This window comes from Helobdella robusta, assembly GCF_000326865.2.
Source record: "Helobdella robusta unplaced genomic scaffold HELROscaffold_7, whole genome shotgun sequence".
Lineage (NCBI taxonomy): Eukaryota > Metazoa > Annelida > Clitellata > Rhynchobdellida > Glossiphoniidae > Helobdella > Helobdella robusta.
In genome coordinates this window covers 4,768,943-4,779,766 of record NW_008705398.1, presented here as the reverse complement: position 1 = coordinate 4,779,766, position 10,824 = coordinate 4,768,943, and the positions used below count along the sequence as shown (strand labels likewise).

General features: G+C 33.0%; 3 protein-coding genes across 3 annotated transcripts; 2 read left to right on the top strand and 1 right to left on the bottom strand.

Annotated features, from left to right (window-relative positions):
• Positions 1 to 1,875: 1,875 nt before the first annotated feature.
• On the bottom strand, positions 1,876 to 3,387 carry HELRODRAFT_165138 (hypothetical protein; the record flags this gene model as incomplete). Its single annotated transcript, XM_009031013.1, has 2 exons — positions 1,876 to 2,465; positions 3,318 to 3,387. 2 exons carry the CDS (start codon positions 3,385 to 3,387, stop codon positions 1,876 to 1,878), a joined length of 660 nt encoding a protein of 219 aa, XP_009029261.1.
• Positions 3,388 to 3,748: 361 nt separating this feature from the next.
• On the top strand, positions 3,749 to 6,486 carry HELRODRAFT_165137 (hypothetical protein; the record flags this gene model as incomplete). Its single annotated transcript, XM_009031012.1, has 4 exons — positions 3,749 to 3,810; positions 4,021 to 4,081; positions 6,070 to 6,165; positions 6,226 to 6,486. The coding sequence occupies 4 exons, from the start codon at positions 3,749 to 3,751 to the stop codon at positions 6,484 to 6,486; spliced, it is 480 nt and encodes a 159-aa protein (XP_009029260.1).
• A 715-nt stretch (positions 6,487 to 7,201) lies between these two features.
• On the top strand, positions 7,202 to 7,570 carry HELRODRAFT_165136 (hypothetical protein; the record flags this gene model as incomplete). The annotated part of the gene is made up of 1 exon (XM_009031011.1): positions 7,202 to 7,570. The coding sequence occupies one exon, from the start codon at positions 7,202 to 7,204 to the stop codon at positions 7,568 to 7,570; it is 369 nt and encodes a 122-aa protein (XP_009029259.1).
• Positions 7,571 to 10,824: the final 3,254 nt, after the last annotated feature.

The window sequence follows — 10,824 nt, the reverse complement described above, 5'->3', positions numbered from 1 at the left end:
GACATATTAAAAGGATTGTAAAAGCCAATTAGCGATCTTTCAAAGGTATTAATTAAAATATTGCAATGCTTAAAGTCATCAATAATATTATCTTTCAAATTACCAATATATTTATTCATTTTAAATTGTTTTGATTTTATGAAGTTATTTTCATGGCAGACAGTCAGTTCAAGTATCTCGATCTTGTCTTTGTTGCGGACAGCAATGTCAGAACGGAATGATCTGAACAAGTCTGTTATTGGTCGTATCTTTTCCCCTTTCAAATTTGAGATAACCACGGAGTTATAGACGTAACATCTCGGCGTGCCGTTTCAACGATTTTATGTTGAGGCCACCAGTTTTATACGGCAGCGAGCTAACTTCGGCGATGCAACTGCTTATGGGCAGTGATAGCCATTCTCTTACTGTTTCTGTCACAAGGCGGTCCAGTGTGTTTTCTATCCAGGTTAGCGAAATATTGTAGGTGCGTAGTTCAAATGAGATTTGAGTAGGGACAAAACGCCTAAGAATTTCCAGCTTCCATTGAACAGTTATATCCAGTCCACCAATTTTCCTCAGCATAACCTTGAGCTTATTGTGCAGTTTGTCTTTCTCTCTGGTATCTATGCCCTCAAAATCGTACATTATTCCAAAGTACGTAAAACCTTTGTTAATATTCACCCGGGGAATTATTTCATCATCTATTGTCAATTGAGGCAAAAACTGCTCATACTTTCCGTCCAGCTTTCTCATCCCAAATGTACAGCATTTGTCAGTTCTCAGCTTCATACCCGTCCATTTGCACCATGCTTGGCTGAAATTGATCAGTCTCTGGGCACTCTCGGAACTGTTAGCAATGATTGCCGAATCGTCGGCAAACTGAAACCAGCCTCTGGATTTTAGATTGGCTGTTGGTCCCCATATGTATCCGCATTGTTGATATTGTTTTGCTTCTAGCATTTTCATTAGAGGATTGAAACAGAAGTTAAAAATTAATGGTGAGCCTGGGTCACCTTTTTACTTGAATTGGGGAGGTTAGTTTGTTGCACGCCGATACAGTTATCGAGTAATCGGCGTATATTGATCTAATTAGATTGCTGACCTGGTTTGGGATGTGGTGATAACTTAGGATAGATGAAATTAGATCATAGCTAACCTCGCCAAATGCATTTCTTAAATCTAGGAGGGTAACAATGATTGTCCTCTGATGTCTCTTGGCGTCCTTTAGAAGGTGAGATAGTAGTTGCGTGTGTTCAGCTACACCGTCAACTTTGGGGTAGAAGCCTTTTTGGATGTTTTTATTAATGAAGTTGTTTGAATCTAAATATTTGTATATTCTATTGTTTACAAATGTTGAGAAAATTTTATAGATACTGGTTGAAGTGTTATTGGCCTGAAATTCGCTGGGTCGTTGGCGTTTCCCTTTTTGTAGATCAGTATGGTCAACCCTTTTCTCCAGCATTTAGGGATCGACGACGTTCTCCAACACTCAACCAGTAATAGATGAAGGATTGTGCGAAGTATGGGACATGTTTTGAGAATTATTATTGACATTTGATCTAGAGGACAAGGAGATGCTTTCGACTTGCATTTCTTGATTATTGAGAATATTTCATTGTACGTAGGAGGATTGGTATTGCAGGCAATTGAAGGGATCGTTAGAGGTTCGATCCAATTTGGAAGGCGATATTTATTGTGAAATGGGTCTTTTAAAATTTTGTTGAAAAATTTGTTGGCTTCTTCGACGCTAAACAGAGCGGTTGTCGGATTTAGTAATTTTTCACACGTTGCCCAGAATTTTTGTTTTAATTGGCTTGTGATATTGACTGTTTTTTCAGCTTTTATCGCTTTTGCTGATGATATTTTTGATCTAATATGTTTGCTCAGCGTGCTAATTTAGACGCCAAAATTGTGGTTGTTACGGCTTAGCAGCTTTAATTGTTTCAATTCTGACTTTAGTTTGTTGATTGGTTTATCGAGTGTTGTTATTGAGCTTGATTTTTGATTAAGAGTGCCGTAGTTTGATGCGAAATAATTGTATATTAGTGTTTGTAGAGTGGTAGTGAAGTTATTGATGTCAGTAATGTTTGGCAGTGTTGCTATTTGAGAGTGGAAATATGCAGTGGCTTCAAGCCAATGAGTTGTTGTTTTGGGTAGTTTAATCCCTAGGAGTGGTGTATTGTTCGTGATGTTGTTTGCCGGTGGCGATGATGTTGGCGGTGACGTTGATGTTGGCGGCGGTGGAGATTCTTTCTGTTGCATCGGAGATGACGTCAATTTGGAATCCGCTTCTGGATCATTTGGAAATTTTCTCGAATTTTGCAAGTCCTTGAATGTTTTGCACGATCGTTGGTGCATTCGCAAACCTTTTCTCCCTTTACATCGTCTACCACAGCAACAAGTTGTTAAATTGTTATCAGTATCAACGGCAATATTATTATTTAAATTATCGGCCAGTAAATTTGGAGAAATTATGATATTGTCACCTGTTTGTAAATGTGCATTATTGTAATTATTACTGTTTGCAGTAGATTTTGTACAACGCCAGGAGTGGCTTCCGAGTTTAACAAAATCTCTAAAGCAATATGGGCATTTTGCAGCATTTATTATTAAAATTAAGTTAAAAATTATAATTAAATTTAATAGATATTTAGAATTAGGAAAAATTAATATCATTTTATTCGTCATAATTTTTCGCAATTTTTACACCTATTTTTTATACTTTAAAACGATATAAAACTCGATTAATGTAACTAAAATAGTGAGCTAGTAGAAGTCTGCTAACTCTCGTATTTCGCAATACAATAATAGTAATAGTAATAATAATAATAATAATAATAATAATAATACCAAATGACAGCAATTACAATAATATAAACAACAGAACATAAACATAATCCATAATTGTTGTTTCCGAAAAACAACAACAGCTATGACGTCATCGCAATCATCATTGTAAGCAGCAGCAACAAAAATATCATCATCATCAACAACAACAATAACAACAAAAATATCAACATCAACAACAATAACAACAACTACAACATCAACAACAATAACAACAACATCAACTACAACTACATCTGCAACAAAAATGGCAGAGGATAATAATAAAAACAGCACTAACGATAAAACTAATAATTACGTCATAATAGGGTTAAAATTAATAAACAAATTGACGTAGTAACAACAACAAAACAACACAACAACAACACAACAACAAAAACAACAACAACACAACAACAATCATAATAGTAATGATTAAGAAAAAAATAATAATATACGCCGACAGAAATGACAAGAGTGATTTATGCCTAGCAATTTTCAAAGCACATTACTTCTCATTGAACATTCTTCCTCCTCTTCTTCTTCTTCCTCTTCTTCATCTTGTTCTTCCCAACAAAACATACAAATACTTAAAAATATACAAAAATATACAAATATATTCAAATGTTGTTGTTCTAATTATATCTATTGCGACTATTATTACATCACATTGAATATACAAAATATACAAATGTTGTACACGGGTTGTATACAATCGGAAAGTATGTATGCAAACAAATTACATATCAATATAAACAATATACAATTCTAATGTAGTGTGTATGAATGTATGTTTTTACGTGCGTACGTCATACGTGTGACTGAATAATGCCTCCGTGCATTTATAAACAACAAACATACAAACGAAAAAACAGACATAAAAAGCATACAAACATACAACAATCACACAAACATACAAACAAAAGACATACAAACAAACATAATGTTTTTGTACAGAATTCAAATATTCATCGGGCATGCACACGGGTCAATCGCCAGAGGGGGGTAGGCATGGGGAGCCGCCCCCAAAATTTAAAAAAATATGTAGTATCTAATACATGTTGCGAAATCATAAAGTGCCGTGAGGTATGAAGTATGTCAAAAACGTCGTTGTTTATTTAGTTTGTATGTTTGATATATGTTTAGTTTGCAAGATATGATGGAGAAATATTTTTGAAGATTTAGCTTAATTTCATTATATTTTAATTCTTATAGGATATTTAATTTCAACGGTAGAGGAATGATTACAATTTGTGTTAATGTTGTCGATAGGAGGGTATGTTTTGAATAGTGAGATGCCTAAAACAGTGTTTGTGTGTGTGTGTATGTGTTTGGGTATATTTGTATGTGTGAGTGTGGTGTGTGTGAGTGTAATGTGTGTGTGTGTGTGAGTGTGTGTGTGAGAGTGAATGTTGTATGTGTGTGTGTGTGTGTGTGTGTGTGTGTGTGTGTGTGTGTGTGTGTGTGTGTGTGTGTGTGTGTGTGTGTGTGTGTGTGTGTGTGTGTGTGTAACACTTTTTAATCCTATTTAACAAAAAATAAACAACAACTACAAAAATGAACAAACCAACAAACAAACAAATAAATTAAATAAATAAACAAACTAATGAGTGATTTAATTATGGAAGGAATAACTAATTAATTACAAATTAATTCATTCATTTAATTAATAATGGAAGCATCAATGTTAGAATTAAAAACTACAAAAAGTTCCCAAATTAACGAGAAACAAAAAAAACGAATGAATGATTGAAATTATTTCATTTAATTGAATTATGAATTAATTTGTATAATTGTAAATGAAAATATTGTTGTTGGGATGAAAAATTAAATAAATAAATAATGAATAAATGAATGAACAAAAGAACAAATTAAAAAATAAACTGATGAATGAATAAAAAAAAATAAACAGAAGTTTTTTTTTGTTAGAATTTTTGCGTTTAAAAATTTTATTTTTCATTTTCCATTTACGTTCACTAATTTTAATTTTGTTTAAAACAAAAAAAATGTTTGAATACAATGCGTTGAAAACTAGAAAAGTTAACCTGTGTGTGTGTGTGTGTGTGTGTGTGGTGTAACAGTGTGTGTGTGTGTGTGGTGTAACAGTGTGTGTGTATGTGTGTAGTATGTGTGGTGTGTGTGGTGTAACAATATGTGTGTGTGTGTGTGTGTGTGGTGTAGTATGTGTGGTGTGTATGTGTGTGGTGTAACAGTGTGTGTGTATGTGTGTAGCATGTGTGGTGTGTGTTGGGTTGTATTTGTGTGTGTGTGTGTTTGAGTGTTGATGTATTGTTTGATGTGTGTGTGTTTGTGTGTGATGTGAAAAGTTTGTCGTTGTTTGTCTTTTCGTGTTTTGTGCCTGTCATCTCCTCTTATTGTTTGACGTTTGATTTAATATTACTCTGTTGCTAGGAATGAAACGATGTTTTGTTGTTGGTGTTGTTGTTGATTGTGTTGTTAATGTTGTTGTTGTTTGTGTTGTTAATGTTGTTGTTGGTGCTGTTGTTGTTGTTACAACAATCTGTGCAACATTTTTGTGTTATCGGTTGTTGTTGCTGTTGTTGCTGTTTGTACGCATAACAAAAGAAACTGGTACATTCTTAATTGATTGTTGGTATTATTATTATTATTTATTATTATTATTATTATTATACATCTATAATATTATTATGTTGTTGGTATGTTGATGTAGAATTGATTATTGTTGACATATCCCTCTTGTTTACATTTCCAATTTTTGTCTAACCTAAATTTAAAAGCTGGCTTTTTCTATAAATAAATAAAATAAACACACACACACACACACGCACACACGTACGCACGCACGCACACACACATACATACATACAAACATACATACATATACACATACACACACAAACACACATACATACATACACACATACATACATACATCTAGGTCCTAATGATATTTATTCGCGTGTATGTTTGCATGTACGCTAATTTATACACATAATTATAAGAGTGTATGCAGGTTTCTTCTGAATATCTTCCTGTGTTACTCCGTGTAACTTATTATGTGTGTGTGTATGTGTGAATATGCATGCATGCATGTGTTTGTGTGTGTGTGTGTGTATTTTATGTTTGATGTGTTGCGTTCGTGATCCGCTTGCATATGTGCATGTGTATGTGCATGTTTGTTTATGTGTTTGGTTTTGACAATGTTCGTATTTTGACTCATCTCATATGGAAATGTTGAAAGCACGACTTTTGCGAAGAAAACCAACGACAAACACAAACCAGAACAAAAAACATCATTTTAGTGGCACGTTGAACACAACTTCTACTGTGGCAACATGGAACGTTAGAACATTGTACCAGACTGGAAATTTCGAGAACGTAAAATAAGAAATTGAAAGAATGAAACTCAGCATTCTAGGTTTGAACGAAATTCGGTAGAAAAAATCAGATGTCATTACCTTTGAAAAAGGCAAATTTATCTACTCTCAGGATGATTCATACAAACGAGAAGTAGGTATACTTTTAAACAATAAAATGTCTAAACATTTAGAAGATTTCTGGGCGGTGTCAGATAGAGTTTTGTTGGTCAAAATACACGCAAAACCTTTCAACCTAGCTGTTATTCAAGTTTATGCGCCAAAGTCTGAGAGCAGTGAAAAAGACCTTGATGCTTTTTACAGTGATCTTGATGATGATTAAAAAACATGTTAATCTCAAGAAGTTGTTACTGTGATGGATGACCTGAATGCAACCTGAATGCAAAAGTTGACTCAGAAAAAATACATGACGTGGTTGGTCCTCATAGGATAGGTGAAAGAAATGAAGGAGGAAATAAATTGATTGTATGGTGTGTCACAAATGATCAGATTATAATCAACATCTGGTTTGACAATCACTCAAGCCAAAGATATATTTGGGAGAGTCCCGGAGACAAAGTAAGAAATATGCTTAATTACATTACAATAAATAGACGACTTTGAAATGCTGTTCTACAATGCAAAAGTTTTCTTGGAGTTGATTGTAGCAGTGATCATAACACAATTGTTTGTAAAATAAAGATAAAATTAAAGAAAATCAAGGTGAAGTGGTCCAAACACGTTTGCATTTTGTCAGTCTGTTACAGAATGATGAGATCAAGGTCAAGTATAACGTTGAAGTACGGAATCGTTTTCAGTTATTGACGAAAGACGTAAATAAATCTAAATATAAAATATTTAAAGATGCCCTCACGAAATCAGCAAAGAAAGTTATAACTGTGATGAAGCAAAGAGGAGGTCATAAATGGATAACATCGTATCTCTGATGGATGAATGAAGGAAAGGCTGCAATCCTGATAGGTACTAAAAGTTGGACAAAAATCAAAAACAGAAATACAAATGCATTGTATAAAAACATCAAAGAAATCACCGGAAAAATGGCTTGTACCGTTTCTGGATGCATAGAAGCTAAATCAGATGAAATAATCTTAGAGGGAAAAAAGTTCTTGAAAGATAGATTGAATAGCTTCCTATTAAAAAGATGTGTATGGACCAAAGATGGTCTCGTGATCGAGTGGTTAGCGTGTCCGTCTACCACTCCCACGACCCGGGTTCAAATTCTGCAGTTTCTGCAGGTTCATCCGGGTAGCCGACCCCCGGTCAACCCAGCCGTCCATCCTTCCGAGGTTGGTAAATGGGTAGACGACGTAAGTTGTCGCATGTTGGCCGGCGAGATGGCTCAGTGGTTCAAATGCTCACTGAGTCAAACATCTCAATGGCTATCACATCATACTCAGCGTATATGATGCGGTGCTTGCGCGTGCTTATAAATACATGTGTACGTCGTGTGAAAAAGATAAACAGCTTTTGTGGCGAAGATGGCTGCTTCAAATCAATAGATGAGGATATGAAGAACATAATAAAAGATATATAGATAATATATCTGTAACATTGTAAGTGGTTCTGCGTATGTCAGAGCTGCAATAATAAAGACTAATAAAAAAAAAGATAAAAATATCTACCTGGAATATCTATTGGAGGCGTTGTAAAACAATGTAAAATATGCTGATGATACAGCTCTGATAGCGGAATCAATAGAAAGACTGCAAACAATTGTTTGTAAACTGGTTTTTGAAAGTGAAAGAAAAGGCTTGCAAATTAACATCAACAAAACAGAGTGCATGGTTATCAGTAAAAGCAAAACCGCCCCGATCTGCTCCATAATCATTAATGGTAAACAGGCGAAACAAGTCAACAGCTTCAATTATCTCAGAAGTCTGATTACCTCAGGTTATTGTGTGATGTGGAAGAAGAAACATTTTAAAATGAAAAATATCTTCACCAACAATGAAATCAAAATATCAGCAAAATTGAAACTGTTAGGGTGTTACATTTTTCCTGTGCTCACTTAGGGCTCTGAGTCCTGAACAATTTCTAAAGAAATGTGAAAAAAAATTAAGCTACTGAGATGTGGTTTTTGAGAAGAATTTTGAAAATTAGTTGGACCTTCCATACTTCGAATGAGGATGTATTAAAACTGTCCGGTTATGAAAAGAGGAAATAACTACGGGGATATTAAAGTTTTTTGGTCTCATCATGCGGAAGGAAGAAATGGAAGATCTAATAACTACTGGAAAGATTGCAGGGAAAAGAGATCACGTTTAGCAACGAATCACATTCATTAAGTCCTTGTATCACTTGTTGAGTGCCAACAAATTTCAACTTTCAAGATCAAGTTAAAGATCAGGTTTTGTGGAGGTCGATGGTCGCCAATGTCCTAAAAGGATAAGGCAGGAGAATGAAGAAAAGGAATGTTCGCATGCTAAATGCTTATTTTTGGGCATGTACGTATATATATTATATATATGTATATATATATATATATATATATATATATATGATATATTTGTATGTATGTATGCATATTTGTATATTATTATCTATCTATGAATGTATGTATGCTTGTATGTTACTGCATGCATGTATGTATGTATGCATTCATGTATGTATGTATGTATGTATGTACGCATTGTATGTATGCATTGTATGTATGCATTTGTATGTATGCATGCGTGTATTTATTTGATTGACTGTTTGGCATAACAAGATCAAGCTAGCTAATTCCATTTCCAAGCTGATTTCAATGTATGCATTGTTATACTGTCATGTATTCATGTGTTCGTTCATTCATTCATTTGTTCATTCATTTATTCGTTTGCTTATTCATGCATTTATTTATTTGTTCAATCGATCAATCAATCAATGGTACATTTATTCATCCATTATATATTACATTTGTTTATTCAATATTTCATTCGTTCAAACTTTTTCATTCATGCATTCATGCATCATTCATTCGTTTGTCTGTTTGTTTGTTTGTTTAAATGAATGAATAAATAAATGAATGAATGAGTGAATGAATTAGTTATTCATTGATTCATTGATTCATTCGATCATTCATTCATTCATTTGTTTTTTTTGTGTTCATTCATTCGCAGTCGCATAATTTGTTTATTTCTCCATCGCATAATAAATAAATATAATTAATAATTATATATTTATAAAAATATTTATTATTATTATATAAATATTTATATATATAAATTAATTAATTAATTAACAAATTAATCGAATTAATTCATTTAGTTGATTCATACAATTGATTGTAGGTTTGTATGATACGTGTCATCATTGATATGATGAGGTGAAAGTCGTCCATTTGAAATCATGACACTAAACTCACTGCTATCTTTCTGTTGTGCTTGCTTGTTTTAATGTTATCAGCAGGATGGTATTTTTGTTTTCACTTGTTTCGCCAGTTACCATAGCTTTAATATTTGCATTTTCATCACCATCACAATCACCACAACCATCATCATCATCGTCGTCGTCGTCATCATCACCGTCATCACTATCATCATCATCACATCATGAAACTACAAAAAACGTAAGCTATAGTAACCAAAACATGGTGGTAATATTAGAATGGTAATGATTGTGATGAGGATTGTGATGACGATGATGATGACGATGATGATGATGATGACGATGAAGATGATTACAATTATAATTGTAACAATTACAGTAATAAATACAGTAATAATTACAATGATAATGATAAAGTAGAAATAATATTGATGATGATGATGAAGATGATGATGATGATGAAATGATAATAAATTATAGATGTGATATGATGGGAATGATGTTTGTGTTAATGATCGGGATGATGATGATGGTGATGATTATTAGGATGATATAATGATGATTGTGATGATCATGATGATGACGATGACGATGATAGTAACGATTAGCCTAACAACAACACGTATGTATGCATTGAGAAATATATGAACGAGTTATTTATGATAGTGAGTTGGCTGTTTATAGAGTCATCATTCATTCACTCGTCGCTTCATTATTTATTGCTCAGGTTACTTTATTTTTAATCATTATTTCTTTCAATTATTCATTCATTTGTTCGTGCATTCATGCATTAGCTTATATTTTGTATTTGTTTATTCATTCATTCATTCATTAATTCATTCTTTCATTCATTCGTTCGTTCGTTCGTTCATCACTCATTCATTCATACATTTATTCATTCATTCATTTGTACATTTATTCTCAATTTATTAATCTTTTTTCTCGATGGGTTTTTAGTAGTTTCGTTTTTTCTCTTCGCTAATAAAATTATTTGTTCACTCGTTCATAAATGAAACTGATATTTATTTCATTTTCGTTCACTCATTCATTCATTTTTCATTTGTTCATTTTTAAATGTTGTTTTTTACACAATGGAACGTGATATTTGCTGCCATTTGTTTGCCTTTTGAATCAAATAAATTTTTACTCTTTTTTACAGTTTTTATTGTTGTTGATGTTGTTGTTGACGTTTCAGTTGATGTTGTTGTAGTTGTTGACGTTTCATTTGATGTTGTTATTGTTGATGATGTTGTTGTGTGTGTTAATATTGATGTTGTAGTTGTTAGCATTGTTATTGTTGTTGATAATGTTGTTAAAGTTATTAAAATTATTATGTTTCTCATTATGTTGTTTG